Source organism: Molossus molossus, unplaced genomic scaffold, assembly GCF_014108415.1.
Source record: "Molossus molossus isolate mMolMol1 unplaced genomic scaffold, mMolMol1.p scaffold_m16_p_4, whole genome shotgun sequence".
NCBI classification, from domain to species: domain Eukaryota; kingdom Metazoa; phylum Chordata; class Mammalia; order Chiroptera; family Molossidae; genus Molossus; species Molossus molossus.
This window is the reverse complement of record NW_023425377.1, coordinates 45,334,380-45,355,594: the sequence shown is the minus strand read 5'-3', so window position 1 is coordinate 45,355,594 and position 21,215 is coordinate 45,334,380. Positions and strand designations below refer to the sequence as shown.

General features: G+C 37.7%; 1 protein-coding gene across 1 annotated transcript in view; it reads left to right on the top strand.

Annotated features, from left to right (window-relative positions):
• ADAMTS19 (ADAM metallopeptidase with thrombospondin type 1 motif 19) overlaps window positions 1–21,215 on the top strand; it is a 316,590-nt gene that overhangs the window by 281,396 nt on the left and 13,979 nt on the right. The window contains exons 19-21 of the mRNA XM_036241047.1: window positions 842–977; window positions 4,898–5,102; window positions 7,071–7,223. Coding sequence (XP_036096940.1) covers window positions 842–977; window positions 4,898–5,102; window positions 7,071–7,223 — 494 coding nt within the window. The remainder of the gene's footprint in view (window positions 1–841; window positions 978–4,897; window positions 5,103–7,070; window positions 7,224–21,215) is intronic.

Genomic DNA, 21,215 nt, shown 5'->3' with positions numbered 1-21,215 from the left:
TGGTGAACAATGGTAAGGGTCCCATGGCTATTCTTAGGGAACATAACAATCATGAGGGAATGAAGATTTTTAGACTTCCTGGGGTCTTTATCAGAGACCATAAGAATAAAGGTCTGAGTAATACTCTAGGCAAACTTGCTTTCCATAACTTAGCACAGAGCACTGATGCTTTACAGCCAAATGAAAAGTATGCATTCAGGTTTGTATGCATGTTTATGTGCTTTCATTAAGGCACATAGGTATTATTCAAATAAATCTTTCCACCACTTAATGCCAAAGATGGTATAGCCCTTTATAACAAGTCTTTAATTAATGTCTTGTCAATTATGGTGCCACAATCCCTTTGTAATATAAAACTTGCCATTTAATTTTTAGCAAAGAAAAAGTTATTTATCTTTCTTAAGCCTAGAGATACTTTTTTTTTATCCTCGCCTGAGGGCTTTTTTTTTTTTTTTTTTTTCCCCATTTATCTTCAGATAGAGCAGGAGGGAGAGAGGGAGGAAGAGAAAGAGGAACATCAATGCCAGAGAGACACATTGAGTGGTTGCCACCCACACGACTCCAACCAGGGCCAGGGACGAACTGCAACCGAGGTATGTGCCCTTAGCGGGAACTGAACCTGGGACTCTCAGGTCCACAGGCCAATGCTCTAATCACTGAGCCAAACCAGCCAGGGCTAGAGGTACATTTTGCTATGTAAATAATATTGTCTTCATTGATCTAACCTAAAATTTGTTTTAAAATATCTCTGAAAGTTATAACAAGCCTGTGAATACCTCCTAAATCCATTACATAAAGGCCTATGATAACATTTATTTATATATTTATTTGCTCTTTTCAGGAGAAAGGAAGACAACAGTGTCTTGCACAAAAATCATGAACAAAAATATCAGCATTGTGGACAACAAGAAATGCAAATACCTAACCAAGCCAGAGCCGCAGATTCGCAAGTGCAATGAGCAGCCATGTCAAACTAGGTAACCCTGCCCTGCTACTCATAAAGGCACTGTTTGGCCATTAAATCACTGGTCTTTAAAACACACTCCAAATATTACCAAAGTCATATGTTCTTAAAAACAATTCAAGGGATTTAAACCAAAATGGAAGGTTTTAAATAAGCAAGGTCTACGAAAGACGGATACTCAACTTCATGGAATGACTATTGGAGCATCAAGGCTAGGATTTATGTGGACTTTAATTGAGGTCTCCAAACTGTGAAAACAACCACTAAATGAGGTGGGGGGGAAAGTCATTACAATTATTGGGTCGCCTGTTGGTTACCACTTCAAAATTTCTGGTTATTGGGTTGAATGTAGCTGTTCATTTCTGAATTCTCCTGGTTCCCCAGCTGGAGCCTCACTTCCTCCTCCAGAGTTCCCAAGGCAAACTGCCCTAATCCTGATCTCTGATCACCAGATTCCTGACCTGTGCAGTGAGCTGTGTTGGTCCCCTGCAACTTCCCCAAGGAATATTAGGCAACAAAGCAGGCAGGAAACTCATGAGCGACTGAAAGTGGTGTAGATAGAAGCCATGCCTTAGTCACGAGCAGAGACAAATGAGTGGAACCTTAGTATAATTTTGGAGCAGGCTAGCAACAAGGCTATTCAGAATGGTCTCCATCACAGGGCTCCTGAAAGTCCACTTCCTTTCATGGAAAATGATGTTGGGCTTGAGTGAGACTAAGCCCATTGTCAAAAGTTTAAACACTTTTAGGGATGGAATGACAAAAAGAGCGTGAGACTGGATTGATTCCTCTCGAATTTGGGGACAAGGACATTTCTCTCCTGACACTCAGTGATTGTTGAGGCTCAGTGAGTTAGGATGTAGTTGTGAGTTTTTAGGAAGTCAAACAGAGAATTGGTCTCTAAACTAATTGCTATAGTTTATGAACTGGAATCGGTGAATTTACATGTCCTACAACTCAGATATGCAAAGAATTTGAAGCTTTTTAATGATACATAACTAATAAAATCTTTATGACCCTCCACCATGATGAGTAAGTATGGGCAATAAAGTGGGGAAGAAACAAAGTTGCCAGTGAACTCGGTTTAGGCTTTTCTCTATCTTCAATAACCTCTGTGAATTAGTGTTCTGTAGGCCAGTGCTCAGTTCTTCAGGTTTCTGTATTGTCCCCGCCCCCCTGCCTTACCCCTTTCTGAAGTCGCACTGCATCCTGAGTTCCCTCAAGTTCTGCTTATTGCAAAACTGTTATTAAGCCCCACAGATCTGGTTTATGCTATGTTAGTGCGAGTTTAAAAGAATTTCGAAAATCCTCCTTCCTCTACAAAGCTGAAATTTTTAGATTTGCTTTTTTTGTAGATTCCATATATTTAAGGTGTCAAAAACTGATGATCAATCTTTCCTTCATTTTGTATCCATCCTCTAACAATTGTATACCTCCCCCGGAAAAGAAATATGCTTCTAAAGAATAGGACAAAAGAATGACATGTAAAAGAATGTGCGGAAGATGAAAGTACATTACAATACTTTGACTAATGTTATGTACCTACCTGGCTATAAGCTTTTCAGCCTAACTCTGTAAGTAGTTGAATTAATTAAACTTTTTTTTATAAGGCAGAGTAGTAACCAACAGGAGAGGCAACCTAAGGGATTATTGTTATCTACAGTCATATCTTTGGGTCCTTTGCATTCAGTACTGAACAGATACAGAAGCAGAGTTTTGGCCCTTTTTCCTGTCTGCTAAAGAACCTGAATGCTTTTTTTTGTTGTTGTTATTATTCCTAAGTTTCTCTTTATTTCCTTTTAATAGATATTAAAATTCTATTTATTTGCATTAAGTAATTGGTTAAAATATTTCAAAACACCATTTGTTTATATACCATCTAACTTTCCCATGTGGATGAGAGAGTGATGGCTTTTTCTGCTGTACCAGATCTCACACGAGCTGGTTGGAGGATGAGACTGTCACTTCCTCACTTGGTCACTGAAGGGTCAGAGTGTACAGTGCATACCATTTGTTGTTCATTCACTGACCTCAGCTATCTGGTGGAAAATGACTCAATAATGACTTGGTAAAATGAATAGTTTTAAAAGATAAGTCTATTTCTGAATGAGGGATTTTTGCAGGTAGAGAGTGGAAGTTTTTTTGTTAGAAAACAGTATTTTCCTTCTCTTGGCAAAGGAGGCAGTATATTTTGCACCACCAAGAAGTGATATCAATGGGGTTCACCAAAATATTGGAAAATAAGAATGGACCTGGGCGATTATTAGGGGTCATCACAGGAAAACGTTCCACAACCTGTATTTCTCCTGTCTCTTCTCTTGCCCCAGCACAGTGAGAAGCATTCTAATTTCCTTTCACGTTTATTGAAAATTTCACCAGAAGGTCTGATGGAATCCTGTGTACCAAACAGAAAATGTATTGATGTCCTAGTAAATAGCTTTGTAAGAAGGAATCTTAAAGGAAAGGAAAGAAGACAATTCCAAATTAGATGGATTCTAAAACACAAAATGTTTTCTCTCATTACGTTTTATGTGTTCTCATTTTTAGAAGTCTTCACAAGGAATGGAAAAAAATAACTTTTTATCATTATACTAAGGATCCCTAAAATAATTTTATTTGAAAAAGTGAGATTCCATGAAATTGCAAATACTTCTTTTTTTCAAGTCCTGGCTTCCATAGTTGGGGAAAAAGGGACATGGATGGATTTTAATTGTTGTGCTTATAGACTATGCATCCTTGTGCAGAAGTGAAGGAAATTAGATGATGCATATTCCCTTTAGAAAAAACCCACCAGGAACTTTCAAAGCAAGATGGTAGGTCTGCATCACTCTCAACAGGTCAGCAGACAAGAACCTTGCTAGAGGTCATACTGGAGTGGAAATGTTATCATGAATTTTTTGTTTTCTGTTGTTAGAAACAAAGGCATAGAATCGTTTAGAATTAAACCATTGTACAAATGAGAAAACTAGGCTGTAAGGGGATCTGTCTCATTGTTAAGATAATAAGGGCATAAGTAAATTTGGAATAATTGAGACTGTTCCTATAAAACAGGGAGAGAAATTCCATTTTAAGAAATGTTGAATGCAAAGCTATTAGTATATGAAAAGTGTTATGGATGCAAAGAAGAATGAGACACCGATCCCTACTGTTGAAGAGATGATATACTCACCAGGAAAAGAAGGTCACATTCTGTAGGTAGCCTTTGAGCCCATCCACTTCCCTAGAGGAAAAACTTGTGTCATGTGAGTGCCTCAAGCCAGATGACAGAGGGCAAAGGGAACACAACCCCTGTGGGTTGGATAGAGAAACCCTTCTAGGAGGAAGGGACTTGGAGCTGGCTGTCAAGGATCTTGGCAGTGGACGTTCCAGAAACAAGTGCCATGAGGTGAAAACAGAAAGTGTTTGGGGAACAAGCTAAGCATATGGCTTATTTTCTAAACAAGTGGGCAATGAAGCTAGAGAAAGTAATGAGTAAGTAGAAATCATTCACAAATACACTGTAAAATGGATAGTATATACTGCATACTGAGCACCCATTATATGACAACCCAATAAACAGTTTTACAAATGGAGAGAGTAGAAACTGAACAGCTGTTAAGTGTTAGTTTAAGAATGTGCACAGCTTGTAAGGAACCCAGAATTAAGCTCAGGCTTCTGATTGCCCTGCTCTGTGCTTAAATATGATTGTGCTGATAGTTCAGTGAGGGACTTAGATCCCACTCTAAGGTTGTCCCAATAATGGGACATGCAGAGAAGGTTTTATTGACAGGAATTGTGCAAATACCACATTTCATGAATCACTTCTGGTGTAGATGGTTCATTCCTGAGATGAATTTGGAGCAGCATTAAAATTAGGAGTCTTTAGGGGAGATCCCAATTCATTAGAAACGGTAGCTGTCTCATTTGTTTTAGTGCCTCTCACTTTACTTTTAGATGGATGATGACAGAATGGACCCCATGTTCACGGACTTGTGGAAAGGGGATGCAGAGCCGACAAGTGGCGTGTACCCAACAACTGAGCAATGGAACCCTGATCAGGGCCCTGGAGAGGGACTGCGCTGGGCCGAAGCCAGCCTCTGCCCAGCGCTGTGAGGGCCAGGACTGCATGACCGTGTGGGAGGCGGGAGTGTGGTCAGAGGTGCAGTATACGCCCCCTTCTTTTCATTTTCTTTTTTTTTTTTTTTAACTCTAAGTGTCTTTAAGGTTGTGTTGTGTCATGTTCAGAATCTCTGCATGCCAGTTGGTATTTTTCAATACCATCTGTTGATTTCTCTGATGATAAAAAAAAGGATGCTTATTATAAATAATTTTGAAAATAGGAAAATACAAAGATATAATACTCTTGACTTTGTAAATATTGTAACATGATGAAGAGCATATTTTATATACATTTTAGAATCCTGCTTTTCTATTTATATATCATGAGTATACTTTTAAGTGGGCACATATTAAAATACACATTTGACTCATTCTCTATTCCTGGATATTTAAAAGGGAAAGAAGAAAACAGGAATTAACATTTAATAATCACTTCCTTTGATCTAGAACTATTTTTTTAAATTTTTTTTATTTTTATTTATTTATTTTTTTGTTTAGATAGAGTGGGAGGGGGAGAGAGAGAGAGAGAGAGAAACATCGACGTGAAAGGGACACATGGAGTGGTTGCCACCCACACGACCCAAACAGGGCCAGGGACAAACTGCAACTGAGGTACGTGCCCCTAGCGGGAACCGAACCTAGGTCTCTCTGGACCGCAGACCGATGCTCCAATCGCTGAGCCAAACCGGCCAGGGCGAACTATTTTTTTTTAAATCCTCACCAGAGGATATTTTTCCATCAGATAGAGTGAGAGGGAGGAAGGAAGGAAGAGAGGGAAAGAGAAACATTGATGTGAGAGAGACACATCAACTGGTTGCCTCCTGTACAACCCCAACCAGGACTGGGGATGAACCACGACTGAGATACGTGCCCTTGGCCAGAATCAAAACTGGGACTCTTTGGTCCGCAGGCCAATGCTCTAACTAGGAAGCTTTATGCAGAAAGCATAAATGTAAATGGGAGGCAAGTTGCACCTAAAAGTTGGTGCAATAGACCTGTGTGTTCATGTCTATATGTCACTAATGCCAATCAGTTATTTTTATTTTATTATTTTTAATCCTCACCCGAAGATATTTTTTCCATTTATCTTCAGATAGAGCATGATGGGGGGGGAGGGAGGAAAGAGAGAAAAACATCTATGTGAGACACATCGATTGGTTGCCTCCTGCACGAGCCCAACCAGGGCTGGGAACCGAACTGCAACCGAAGTACATGCCCTTGACTGGAATCGAACCCAAGACTCTGGTCTGAGGGCCGACACTCTAACTGCTGAGTCAAACTGGCCAGGGTGCAATCAGTTATTTATAATGTAACTTAAACAGTTTGTGAACCAACTTAGATTTCAATCCTTATAACAATTTTGAATGATGATCTCTAGGGGTATAGAACTATGTAAAGAAACTCTTTTTTTTTATTTTTGCTAAGATTTTCTCAGTTTTAGCTTTTAGAGCAGTTTGTGAGAAATGGCATTCTATAAAAAATTTGGACATATATAATAGTGTGATGATAGCAAGGGGGTGGAGGGTGAGTGAAGGTGGAAGAGAGGGAGGATAAATGGTGATGGAAGAAAATAAAATACAATTGTAAAAGAATTCTCATTTTTTACATTTCTTAAGGCTGAAACAGAGTAAATCTTAGCAAAAATAAAACAATTTTTATTATATAATTTTCTTACATAATTCTACATAAAAATTTGATGTCAATAAAATGTAGTATTTATATTTTGATCGTTGCATGCTATTTGTCTTTCATAAATAAACCCCATGTTACATGACTGTCTGTAATCACGGTCCTGTGTTCCTGAAACCCTTTCACCTCCAGCACTGAGCCCTAAGGTACTTCTGGCCTCTGATACTGGTACATAGCCTGTTCTCCTAGTCTTTTACCTGGCCTTTCTGTGGGTTATAGGCTTATGAGACATGAGTAGAACTAACACTTTATACAATTTCATCATTTGTCTCTATCTTCTAATCACTAACTGTCCAAACTCTCTGACATTGTGTTCCAGTGCTCCGTCAAATGTGGCAAAGGTGTCCGCCAGCGCACCGTGAGGTGTACTAACCCTAGAAAGAAATGTGTCCTCTCCACCAGACCCAGGGAGGCCGAGGACTGTGAGGATTACTCAAAATGCTACCTGTGGCGAATAGGCGACTGGTCTAAGGTGAGAGTCATCCTGTACATTCTCGGAGATAGGTTTCAATAATGTCCGCATAGTCCTGACTATATAACCAAACGGGTGAAGTTCAGGAGGAGTGGAGGGTAGAGGTAAAGATGATAGGATATCGAGTATTAACCCAGGGTTCAAATCTTGCCTCTCTGTTCAGAATCATGAGCTCCATAAAACTGTTTTAAAGATTAAGATAAAATGTATAAAGCAATTAACACCATTTTGACACAAAGAAAGCTCTCAAAATACAATTATTGTTTTGTTGCTGGTTATTGTGATATAGTTCTTTGTTAGAATATTTTTGCATAAAACTTATCTAATAAATAGAATACTATCAGGTAAGTCAATTCAAAATATAATTAAGGAAAGTATTGACAGAATTCCCATCATAATAGGTAAAAACACATTCTTTTTCCCACCAATATTTGGGGTTATAGATAGAAGAAATGGGAAGGAACAGAATTCTTGAAGCCTTTTGGTCAAATCACCTGGACACAATTAATTTGGTAGTTGAAAAGTAAATTTAATACCATGATAGTAGCAATGCTTATTTAAAATTAATGAATAAAGCATAGCCTCATATATAAGTGAGCTGTAAAAAACAGGTCACATAGTCATGCTGCAAAATATTAGTAAATCCCATGGTCAAAGAGAAATTCTGATCCCATCTAGGGAAAACAGCTTCCAAGTACTAGTTTTCAGAAATGTAAGTATTAATCAAATGATCCCCTGTGCCTTGTCACATTCATCTGACATTATACACCTATTGTCATGGATGGGATCATAAAATTCTAGAGCTTGGAAGAGATTTAATAAAGTCTCTCTCTTTCCCCTTTATTGTATAAATGAAGGGGCGGGGGCAGTGGTTACCTGGACATGGTGGTGAGTTAGTAACTCTTCATAAATAACACTGAGGGGAATTCTGAAAGAAACTTTTTCATTGAATTATTCACTGTGTTTGGCTAGCTTGCCCAGTGTTGCACTACCCCCCAAATCCATGACATTTAAAATATATTTTCTTGTGATTATTCCTGCCTTTGCTCTTTAACCAAAGTTTGCTTATTAACATGGCATCTGAGTTCTCAGTAAACTGTACTCTCTTTCTACTACTTAGAACATTCCAAGTTCACATTAGAACCCTTCAGGAAGGCATTTGTAAACAATGTAAATCAATCCCTGGTTACAAAATTCAGAAATATTCAGCCTAAGCCACACAGCTTTTCACTGATGAATCAGATATGGAAACGTCACACTACCGAGTAAACAGCATTTAGGTGAAAGAAGATTCCAAATTAACCACAAATAACTTTATGTTCAGGTTTTGTTTCCCCAGTTCTTAGAGAGAGATACACAGAATGATAGGGCAAGACAGTGATTTGGAAGTCAAGAAACATGGGGCCAGCTTGGACCCCCTCACTGTACAGATGGCCAAATTGGTTAAGCCATTGAGTACCTTTGTGTCTTCGTTTCCACATGAGTGAAATAAAGAAAATGGACATCACTATTGCTTTCAAGCTTTATGTATACATAAACTCTTAATTCAGCTCTGAGGGTATAAAAGAGGATGAGAAAATAAAGTCCTAGTTGGAGGGGAGGAGAAGAGCACCTGCTGCTCACTGTCTACTGTAAGAATTCTGCTTTCGTTCATTTTGTCTAATGAAGTCCCGGATATTTCCTTAAGTGATTCTGCACTAAGGAAAAGTTGAAAACCACTAGAATATATTAGCTACATTTCCCAACTTTATTAGTAGAAATATTTTAAGTGATAAATGTTGTTAACCCTGTTAACTATAAAAGATAACTTTATAATTGCAAAAAACAGAAGATCCAGATTTTATTGTAATTTTGACACAGAACTACCTGAGCTCCTACATTGCAGCGTGTGGAAACATGGCTAGCAAATCCTATTTTCATGACAAATACTGTTGATTAAAATGTGCCTATTATGTGGCCTCTGATTAAACTTTGAGCAAAATCAAAACTAACCAGGGACATTAAAGAAGACATTAATTTTGGTTTTTCATGCTAAGCCTGAAAAAATATATTTAGAAATTTTACCACAATTACGTGTATCTAATTTTTAAATACACTTGGGTCGAATTACTTTAAATTGATTTTGTTGAGTTAATATATTGCTACCCAGCTACAACATATCTATTGTGAGGAATGAAAAGGATAGCCACAATAAATATTCATTCTTATTCCATGGCTTTTTACCTTTCTTTGTTGGACTGTTTGTTTCTTTGTTTACTTACTTAGACGATCTAGTATGTTGTATCCTTTTCTCTTTCTATGAATATGAGTCTGCTCTTTACCTTAAAGCCATTTTCTCCTTCATTCATAACTGAGGTCTCAGCATAACAAATTTAAACAGCAGCACAGTTCAGAGCCAGTGGCTCCATGTGAACTGTATTGATTTCTCTCCTCCTTTTTTTTTACTCCTAAGATATCACTTTCATGTTAAAATGAAGAGCACCCCAAAATAATTACAGAGAAAAAGAATAATGCTGTGATATTTAAATCTCAGTGATAAAAATATTAATGGACAGAGGAAACATAGATCTCTTATTCATATCAGCTGTGACCCTGGGACAAGAATAACAACAAGATGTGTGCAATTGTGAGTGGATTTCTGTGCTCTTCTGAGGTCAATTAATCTGTTAGTTTCACTCAAATTCTACTAACATTTTTAAACTATTGATAAATCTAAGTGGACTCAAAATTCAGCCTTGCATTCTTTAATCTGGAATATTCAATAGACTATCCCTAAAGTCTAGTTCTAAAACCTTCCTCGGTAATATTACTAGAGAATCAGTTAAAAGACAAATACACTCTCAGGTTCACCCACTGTCTAAAACTCACTGACCACTACTGGGCCAAGGTGATGTTGGCTAAGCAGTTAATACTTACTAAGAATGTAGTTTGTGCCTCAAATTGTGTTCACTGTTCACTGCACTTGTGTCAGCCTGTGTGATTTCTAGCATTTATGATTTGGTGGTGTAGCGTAAATAGGGTGAAAATTGCTCTCAGCTTCAAAGGGAAAAATACAGATCCAAGTATACTCAAAGGGAAAAATCTCCTGTCCTAAAGTCATTACCTCTGATTTCTAAGTAGATGTAATGCATCCTTTGTTGAACAATGCTCCTATTTATTTAATTGAGGCTTGGGAGTTGCTAAAAATAGGACACAAACAATGTGGTTGCTTTGCTCTGGCTGAGATTAATCATTGACACAATTCTGCGCCATACCATGACTGTGTCTCTGAAACAGATATGGCTTTAGGGTCTTTCCTGGGAGAGCAGAATACAACCCATATGTCCTCTGGCAGTTAAATCTACATTACTCCTTTAAACTGTCCTACGTATAGAATACTGACTTTAAAAATAACATAGTTTCTTATGTTTAATGAAATGCCATGTTTTCTGCCTCTATTTGGCCTAACTTTATTTGAACTTCTAAACTTCTTGTTTTCATTATTGGAAACCAGTAGAGGAGCAAATAAAAGAGTATTGCTTTTATCTACCTCTTAAACAGAATTTAGTCCTCCATGAAGCTTTTTAAAGTTAACTTTTCTGTGCAGTATTAACAAGTGGTTTATACTTTTTTGGGTGAATTATAATGACATCAAAACACCTTGTTATTGCTCATAATTATGGTTTATTCTTACAGTCAATTTATATACTACAATTTTTGTTACAGATATTTTACCTTTTTACCCCATTGGCACCCCCCACCCCACCCCCCCTCCACCCTGTCCCCGGCTAGTTGTCCATGTCCATTGGTCATGCATACATGCATATAAGTTCTGTGGTTTATCTCTTCCCACCCCCCCACCCCCCATCCCCTCTTCTGAGGGATGTCAGTCTGTGCCCTACTTCCATGTGTCTGGGTCTACTGTATTCCTCAGACTGTTATGTTCATTATATTCTGTATATAAGTGAGATCATGTGGTATTTGTCTTTTTCTGCTTGGCTTCTTTCACTTAGGATAATACTTTCCAAGTCCCTCCATGTCGTCTCAAAGGATAAGAGATCTTTCTTTCTTACCGCTGCATAGTATTCCATTGTGTATATGTACCACAGCTTTTTGATCCATTCGTCTACTGGTGGACACTTGGGCTGTTTCCAGATCTTAGCTATTGTAAATAGTGCTGCTATGAACATGGGGGTACATATATTCTTCCTGATTGGTGTTTCAGGCTTCTTAGGGTATATTCCCAGCAGTGGGATCACTGGGTCAAATGGAAGTTCAATTTTTAATTTTTTGAGGTAGCACCATATTGTTTTCCATAGCGGCTGCACCAGTCTGCATTCCCACCAGCAGTGTATTAGAGTCCCCTTTTCTCCACACCCTCGCCAACACTTGTTGTTTGATGATTTGTTGATGGTGGCCATTCTGACAGGTGTGAGGTGATACCTCATTGTTGTTTTAATTTGCATCTCTCTGATGATTAGTGATGTTGAGCATTTCTTCATATGTCTCTTGGCCATTTGTATGTCCTGTTTGGAGAGGTGTCTATTCAGCTCCTCTGCCCATTTTTTAATTGGGTTCTTTGTCTTCCTTTTGTGGAGTTGTATGAGCACTCTGTATATATTGGAAATTAACCCCTTATCTGATACATTATTGGCAATGATGTTCTCCCATACAGTGGGTTGCCTTTCCATTTTGATGATTGTTTCTTTTGCTGTGCAGAAGCTTTTTAGTTTGATGTAGTCCCATGTGTTCATTTTCTCCTTTATTTCTGTTGCCTTAGGTGATGTATCAGTGAAAATTCTGCTCCGTATGATGTCCGAAATTTTGTTGCCTACATTGTCTTCTAGAATTTTTATGGATTCACGGGTCACATTTAAGTCTTTTATCCATTTTGAGTTTATTTTTGTGTATGGTGTAAGTTGATGGTCTAGTTTCATTTTTTTGCATGTAGCTGTCCAATTTTCCCAACACCATTTATTAAAGAGGCTGTCTTTACTCCACTGTATGCTCTTGCCACCTTTGTCAAATATTAATTGAGCGTATTGCCTTGAGTCCATTTCTGGGTTTTCAGTTCTGTTCCACTGGTCTATATGCCTGTTCTTGTGCCAGTACCAGGCTGTTTTGGTTACAGTTGCTTTGTAGTATAACCTGATATCTGGTATTGTGATCCCTCCAACTTTGTTCTTCTTTTTCAAGATTGCTGTGGCTATTCGGGGTCTTTTTTGGTTCCATATGAACTTTTGAAGTATTTGTTCTAGTTCTATGAAATGTGTCGTCGGTATTTTGATGGGGATTGCATTGAATCTATAGATTGCTTTGGGTAGTATGGACATTTTAATTATGTTAATTCTTCCAATCCATGAACAGGGTATGTGCTTCCACTTTTTTATATCTTCCTCTATTTCTTTTTTCAATGACCTGTAGTTTTCTGCAAATAGGTCCTTTACTTCTTTAGTTAAGTTTATTCCTAGGTATCGTAATTTTTTTGGCGCGATGGTAAATGGGATTGTTTTTTCAGTTTCTCTTTCTGTGAGTTCATCATTGATGTACAAGAATGCCGTCGATTTCTTGACGTTAATTTTGTATCCTGCTACTTTGCCAAATTCATTTATTAAGTCTAATAGATTTTTGATGGAGTCTTTAGGGTTTTCTATGTACAATATCATGTCATCTGCAAATAATGACAGTTTCACTTCCTCCTTTCCAATTTGGATCCCTTTTATTTTTTCTTCATGTCTGATTGCTGTGGCTAAGACTTCCAGTACAATGTTAAATAAGAGTGGCGAAAGTGGACATCCCTGCCTTGTTCCTGTTCTTAATGGAAATGTTTTTAGTTTCTGTCCATTGAGTATGATGTTGGCTGTAGGTCTTTCATATATGGCCTTTATTATGTTGAGATATGATCCCTCTATTCCTACATTGCTGAGCGTTTTTATCAGAAATGGATGCTGGATTTTGTCGAATGCTTTTTCAGCATCTATTGATATGATCATGTGGTTTTTATTCTTCATTTTGTTTATGTGGTGTATCACGTTTATTGATTTGCGAATATTGTACCAGCCTTGCATCCCTGGAATGAATCCCACTTGGTCGTGGTGAATAATTTTTTTGATGTATTTCTGGATCCGATTTGCTAGTATTTTGTTCAGGATTTTGGCGTCTATGTTCATCAGGGATATTGGCCTGTAGTTTTCTTTCTTCGTAGTGTCTTTTTCTGGTTTTGGAATTAGAATTATGCTGGCCTCATAGAATGTGTTTGGAAGTCTTCCTTCTTCTTGAATTTTTTGAAGTAGTTTGAGGAGAATCGGTGTTAGTTCTTTTTTGAATGTTCGGTAAAACTCCCCCGTGAAACCATCTGGGCCTGGGCTTTTGTTTGCTGGGAGAGTCTTGATTACCTCTTCAATTTCCTTAGTTGTTATTGGTCTGTTCAAGTTTTCTATCTCTTCCGGGAATAGTTTTGGGAGACTGTGTGTTTCTAGAAATTTGTCCATTTCCCTGAGATTGTTGAATTTGTTGCCATATAGTTGTTCATAGTAGTTGTTAACGATCTTTTGTATTTCCGTGGTGTTGGTTGTTACTTCTCCTCTTTCGTTTCTGATTTTGTGTATTTGGGTTCTCTCTCTTTGTTTCTTGGTGAGTCTAGCTAAGGGTCCATCTATCTTGTTTATCTTTTCGAAAAACCAGCTCTTTGTTTCATTGATCCTTTGAATTGTTTTTTTGGTCTCTATGTCATTTATTTCTGCTCTGATCTTTACTATTTCCTTCCTTCTACTTGCTCTGGGGTTTTCTTTTTGTTTGCTTTCTAATTCTTTAAGTTGTGAGGTTAGACAGTCAATTAGAAATTTTTCTTGTTTTTTGAGGTAGGCCTGTAGTGCTATGAACTTCCCTCTCAGAACTGCTTTCGCTGCATCCCATAGATTTTGTGTTGTTGTGTGTTCATTTTCATTGGTTTCCAGGAAGTTTTTAATTTCTTCCTTGATCTCCTCGGTGACCCATTCATTGTTTAATAACATGCTATTTAGCCTCCATGTGTTGAAATGTCTTTGCATGTTCTTGTTGCAATTAATTTCTAGTTTCATGCCATTGTGATCTGAGAAGATGCTTGGTATGATTTCAATCTTCTTGAACTTGTAGAGATTTAGTTTGTGTCCTATCATGTGGTCTATCTTTGAGAATGTCCCATGTGCACTTGAGAAGAATGTGTATTCTGTAGTTTTGGGGTGTAATTCTCTGTAGATATCTATTAAATCCATTTGGTCTAGTGCTTCATTTAGAGTCTCTGTTTCCTTGCTAATTTTTTGCCTAGAGGATCTATCCAGTGCTGTCAACGGGGTGTTGAAGTCCCCTGCTATGATTGTATTGTTGTCAATTTCTCCTTGGACGTCCTCCAGAAGATTTTTAATATATTTTGGTGCTCCTATATTGGGTGCATATATGTTTATCAAGGTTATATCTTCCTGTTGGATAGATCCTTTCAATATTATGTAGTGGCCGTCTTTGTCTCTAGTTATGGTCTTCATTTTGAAATCTATTTTATCAGATATGAGAATTGCTACCCCAGCTTTTTTTTGCTTTCCATTTGCTTGGAAAATTTTTTTCCATCCCTTCACTTTCAACCGATGTGAGTCTTTTGTTGAGAGGTGGGTCTCTTGTAAACAACATATAGATGAGTCATGGTTTCTTATCCAATCAGCTACTCTGTGTCTCTTTATGGGAGCATTCAATCCATTTACATTTAAGGTGATTATTGATATGTACTTATTTATTGCCATTTTTGTTTAGTTTGCTTCTATATTTCTTCCCATTTCTACTGCTAATTACAGCAGTCCTTTTAACATTTCTTGCAGTGCTGGTTTGGTGCTAATGTACTCCCTTAGCTTTTTTTTGTCTGGGAAGCTCTTTATTTGATCTTCTATTTTGAATGATAGCCTTGCTGGGTAGAGTAGTCTTGGATTCAGATTCTTGTTTTTCATGACTTTGATTACTTCATGCCATTCTCTTCTGGCCTGTAGTGTTTCTTGTGAGAAGTCAGCTGAGAGCCTTATGGGGTTCCCTTTGTAGGTAACCTGTTCCTTATCTCTTGCTGCTTTTAGGATTCTCTCTTTGTCTTTAATTTGTGGCATTTTAATTACTATGTGTCTTGGTGTGGGCCTGTTTGGGTTCTTCTTACTTGGGACTCTCTGTGCTTCTTGAACTTGAATGCCTTCTTCCTTCACCAAATTAGGGAAGTTTTCTCTCACTATTTTTTTGAATATATTCTCTATCCCTTGCTCCTTTTCTTCTTCTTCAGGGACTCCTATGATGCGAATATTATTACGTTTCCAGTTGTCCCATAGTTCTCTTAAGCTGTCTTCCTGTTTTTTAATAGTTTTTTCCTTTTGTTTTTCTGATTGGTTGATTTTTTCTACCCTGTCTTCTAATTCACTGATCCGGTCCTCAGCTTCCCCTACTCTGCTTTTTAAACCTTCCAATGTGTTTTTCATTTCGGATATGTCATTTTTTATCTCTTCTTGTTGGTTTTTAATTTCCATTTGGCTTATTTTCAGTGTCTATGTCCTTACTCATGCTGTTCAGCTTCCTCAGGATCATGGCTCTGAATTCTAGCTCTGTTATCATGCCTAATTGCTCCACGTTGATCTCATCTTCGGTGGAGGTGTCTTGCTCTTTCATTTGGCTTCTGTTTCTGTGTTTCACCATTTTAGCTATCACTGTGGGCTTTGGAGCCTGTCAAGTTCTCCCTGTGGGTGTTGGTGTTCTGCTGTTTGTGGCTCCCTCTCCTGTGTTTAGATGAGCGAGGGAGGACCCGCGTTGAAGACCACTGTCAAGTCTTACTTTCCTGGTTAAAGTTGCCAGCCCAGGAAACGTACTGTTATCCTCTAGGTTTTTGCCTGGAAGGTAGCAGTGTAGGTTAATTGATGAGTTTTGGGTTGTCAGTTGATTGAAAAACTCCCTCTGGTGCTCAGCCAAGGGGCTTTCAGGAGGGTGGGGCAGATGCTGGTTGTTATTGAGCATCAATTAGCACTTCAATGGCCCACAGGGTGGGGTTGGATCTCCGAGGGAGGGGCTGCTGCTTCTCCCCAGAGCCATGGGAAGGAGCAATGTGGCCACCGTCCTGAGTGGCTGCACTCAGCCAAAGCTCTGAGCGCCCTCCAAACCCCGAGTGTCCTGACACAGTTCCAGTCCAGTCCGCCCTCCCTCTGCCGGAGCCCAAGGTGAGTGGCTGTGGCTGTTTCAGCCTCTGTCCCGGCTGCGCTGTGGGGCCGCCTGGGAGTGTAACCCGCGGGCGCCACTTATAGCTAAGGCCGCTGCCGAGCTGCCGACCGTGGGCTCCCAGCCCCGTCTCGCGCCTTCGCAAGCCTACCGGGATGGAGTCAGTGTCCCTCGTTGTATGGTCCTCGCAAGCTGCTTTTCTGTTGGTTTTTCCTGTTGATTTGTCTGTGTTATAGTTGTAATTTCAGTTTGGTTCTGGGAGACGGTCTGTGTACCTCCGTTCACTCCGCCGCCATTTTTCCTATCACGCCGGGTATTTTCTAACTCTATATACTACAATTTTTGTATGTGGTAATCCTCATCCAAAGATATTTTTCTATTGATTTTTAGATAGTGAAAAGGAAGGAGAGCGAGAAAGAAAACATCGATGTGAGAGAGACCCATCGATCTGTTGCCTCCTGCATGACCCCAACCAGGGCCAGGGATCGAAACTGCAACCCAGGCATGAGCCCTTGACCGGGAATCGAACCCATGACCCTTCAGTCTACGGGCCGATGCTCTAACTGCTTAGCCAAATTGGTCAGGGTTATATACTACAATTTGAATTTAATTTAGTCCTTTAGAATTCTGGGAAATGAATAGTTTTGACCACATATCAAATTATGACTGATTAATACAATTTTGGAGAAGAGATTATGAATCTTTTTATGATGATATAATTCAAAATAACGCTAAAGCACAATAAATCATTTTGGATGATTTAATTTTATAGATAGTATAGTATATCTTTGTTTAGAAATGTTATATGTAAAGCTTACAGTATGAAAAGGTCATTTTTAACTTGTGCTGCAAAAGAAAACCTGTCTATTCAGTTGAATAGAAGAGGAATTAGAAGAGGAATCCAAAAACTAAGGTAATTCTTTCTAATGAATCGGGGAACTGTATCAGACTAAATATGTGCTTTCTCACTATATAAATTGCATTTAAACTAACAGGCATTCTACTTATTCTCAGGTCATTCTCTGAGTGAAGACTTTCTAATTCTACATAGTTACAAATCTGAAAATGGTGTTTTACAATATTTTTTTGTATTTTTTTCTGAAAACAGTGCTGTGGCTGAAACTCATAATAAAACATATTGATTGCTTCATAATTTATTGTTGTAACTGAAAACCTACATCTATCTGTATTATTTCTTGTAAAAATAATTTTCTTACCACATACACTACAGATGTTAATGAAATCCACCTAGTGTATTACATTGTCCTAGGACTGTAATAACTATGGGAAAATAAGCGTGCCTTTACCTGAGTAGTTAGCACTGTATTTTTTAAAAAGAAACTGAAAAATAGAATTTATTTCAGCTCCTTTTTTAAGGGGGCTTTGCATAATAAAATGTTATAACCTTTAAGTGTTCTCATATTGCATAATTATTAAATTAAAACAATTCAGCAAGGAGGTGCAAGATCAAAGAAACAACAATTTAATGAAAGTTTCTTTACCGACAAACTTAAAACAAGTGAAAAAAGACTAACAGAAGACGTATTACTCTGTCATACCTTTATTCAGATTGGCCCCCAGTCACTGTAAATGGCTTGATTTGCACCTTCTCGCATATCTCTAAAAAAAATATTTTTTTTCTTACTTTTTGTAATAGTGGATTTGTAGAGAGACAGGTCATGTGAATTTGAAGCTCTGAATAAGTTAATAGGCTGTAATAGGCTGTTCCCATTCTCATAGGGTCCCTGGTTTGGTGATATGCCTTCTATTTTCTACACAGAAGCTTGTCACTCCTTAAAATTAACATTGTCGGTAGTAATTGTGACTTATCACAGTTGGTAGGAAATTATGGATAATCAAAGGGGACATTTCTCTCCACTGAAGAGAAATTCAGTGAATCATTGAAGGAAACTTAAACATCTTAATCAATACAATCAAGAATATCTTAAACTAAATGACTAGATAATGCCATGTTTTTAATGATGCATCTCTGCAGCCTAGTGTTTTTGCATTGAATCTAAAGGGACAAAAAGAACTAAATTCAAAAGTCCCAAAGGAAGGATTTCTTGTTGCCTCATGACCAGGCTAGGATCTAACGATTATGGAGTCTTACATGTCTGGACTGACCCAATGCAGGCATATACCCATTAAAATCAACTTGCAGGAGGTCCCAGAAAAACAACTGGGGCTGGGCATAGCTTGCTGGTTTTAATAAGAGTGAAAACTAAGTGGGTTCTTACAGGTCAGTAGAGGGAAGCTCTATCAATTGTTAGAAGAATTTCCCATTCAAATTTAAAGTAACAGTAGTAACAGTAAATAGCCAGATTAAATACCCTAGTAGAATGTAAAAATAGAAAATGTTAAGTTTTGGCTGAAACTAGAGAATAAAAGAATGAATAAAGTGAGAACTGCCATAATGAAGAAAATATACTGTCTTCCCAATCTGCTCAAAACCATTCCATGACCTTTACCAATTGTAAAATTGGTAGTTACTGGAAACCAGAATGTTATCATTTTTATAAGACTAAATTCATAATAATTTACAAATTCTCGAGACTTGCATTCTAAAAAGTATGATCCATGGAAAATTCATTCCTTGGGATGTGGCCTGTAGTCTCCATGTATGAGAAATACTGTGGTTAAACAATGATAATAAGGAAATATTTTTTGCTGTAGGACTTTACAGATCCTTTAACAATCTTCTGTATGTAGTAAATCTCAAAGGGACATTATAGTATATCTCATTTCTTTTTTGTTTTTGTTTTTACCAAAAGTCACTTTTGCAGAGCACGTAGCTAATTTATTGAACGTAATGAAATTTAGGAAAGCTTACATTAGATTATTCCAATTTCAAAGACTAGTTTAGTAAATTTTTTTTTTTCAAATTAGAGAAAATTTATAGATTAAAACCAAACCAAAGTTGTCTATAATCTAGAAAACTATTCTCGAGATGAATTATCATTTCTATGCAGAATTATTTTCAATTACAGAATTATTTTCTAATGTGTACAAGTCTATTGATATTTGGAAAAAGAACTGCTTATTGTTTTTATTATTTTAAACAATCTCATGAAGCAGGAGAATTTGAGCAACCACCCCATAAGCAAATATGAATCTATCACACTGAAATTCTATTGTTGTTGGATCAGCCAATGAATTATATAAATCAAAGATTGTAGGCATGGTTTTAAACATTTGGACATTGAAGAAAACTATCCCAAGATATCCTGAATAAGAGATCTTTTGCATTATAGGAACTTTTATTTGATAACTCACTTTTCTGTGAGTAAGCAGACACTGAAGAAATTATTCAATGACAAATGGGATCCTTTGGCTCAAGAAAGACTATAATTTTGTTTGGATCCATCCACTGAGCATCTACACAACTTGCTACTCACCATTCTATCTGGAGAATATAGCTCCCCTAAACTATGCACAAAAATCCTCAAACTATTGGCTGTCAAATTGTTTTACCTTGGTCTCTTTGTACTGCCAGTAATGGGACACTTTTTTTTTTTTTCTTTCATCCTCACCCAAGGCCATTATTGCATTTATCTTCAGATACAGCAGGAGGGAGAAAGGGGGGAAGAGAGAGAGAAAAACATCTATATGAGAGAGACACATCGACTTGTTGCCACTCACACGACCCCAACTGGGGCTGGGGACTAACCGCAACCGAGGTACGTGCCCCTAGCAGAAACCGAACCCGGGTCTCTCTGGTCCACAGGCCGATGCTCTAACTGCTGAGCCAAACTAGCCAGGACTCATTTTTATTTTTAAAGAGGTGTTGAGATTCTTTTTATTGCCCCAGATATATAAGAATGGAATTTTTACTATGTTCATATTACTCATCATAGTCAAATGCATTTTGCTGGTATGATTGAACACAGAAGTGATATATTAGCTTTAAAAAATGAGGCATACATACTATATGTGTATATCTTTTATCTAGAGAAATTTTATAATTTAGAGAGATGGCAGTGGTGTCTATCTTTATATATGTGTTATATGGATATTTATAGCAAGTTTCTATAATGCAAAAAATCTCTAGTGTTTTTTTAAGGGTTTGGGTCTTTAAGAGGTAAGATATAGTTCAGTGTATGGAGTCAGATAGCATTTTGTTTGAATTCTGGATCTTTTGTTCAAATAAGTTAACAAATCTAAATAAAATAATTCATGAAAAGTTCTTAACATTGTGTCTGATACAGAGAACAAATGTTGGCTATTCCTATTGAACTGTCAGTAGAAATGGAGAGAAATTGTGATGAGGACAAAATGAAAAGAACTGGGGTTGATTATCTGTGGGGCAGGTGAGGAAGAAGACGATGTTAAGAAGGACTCCCAGGTTAGCTTTCTGGTCTGAGCAACGTGTGTAAATGCTGGTCCTGCGATATGAGAAAGGAACACCTAGTGAAGAATCAAGCTGGAGGAAAAGGCTATTTTGGTTTATGTTCGTGTGCCCATAAAAGAGTTAAATGCTGGTGTCTAATGGGTAGCTCAGAGGAGGGGAATGGGATGAAAATATAAACTTTGGAGTCATTTCCATTTAGACGGGGTTTAAAATTGTTAATGGGGTAATATTCATTTAATTTGGGTCTTCAAGAAAGAATAAATCACACAAGAGTTTTCCAGGAAAACATTTTGAGATATTATAAAATAAGTTGTGTTTGTAGTGAAGGTGACTGAGAAATAGGTACTCAAAGAACAGGAGAAAACTTGTGAGAAAAAAGAAGAAGTACTTTTAAGAACAGTTAATGAGATGGGGACTGGGTCAGAGGGAGTTGGAGAAGTCTGTATCTTTAT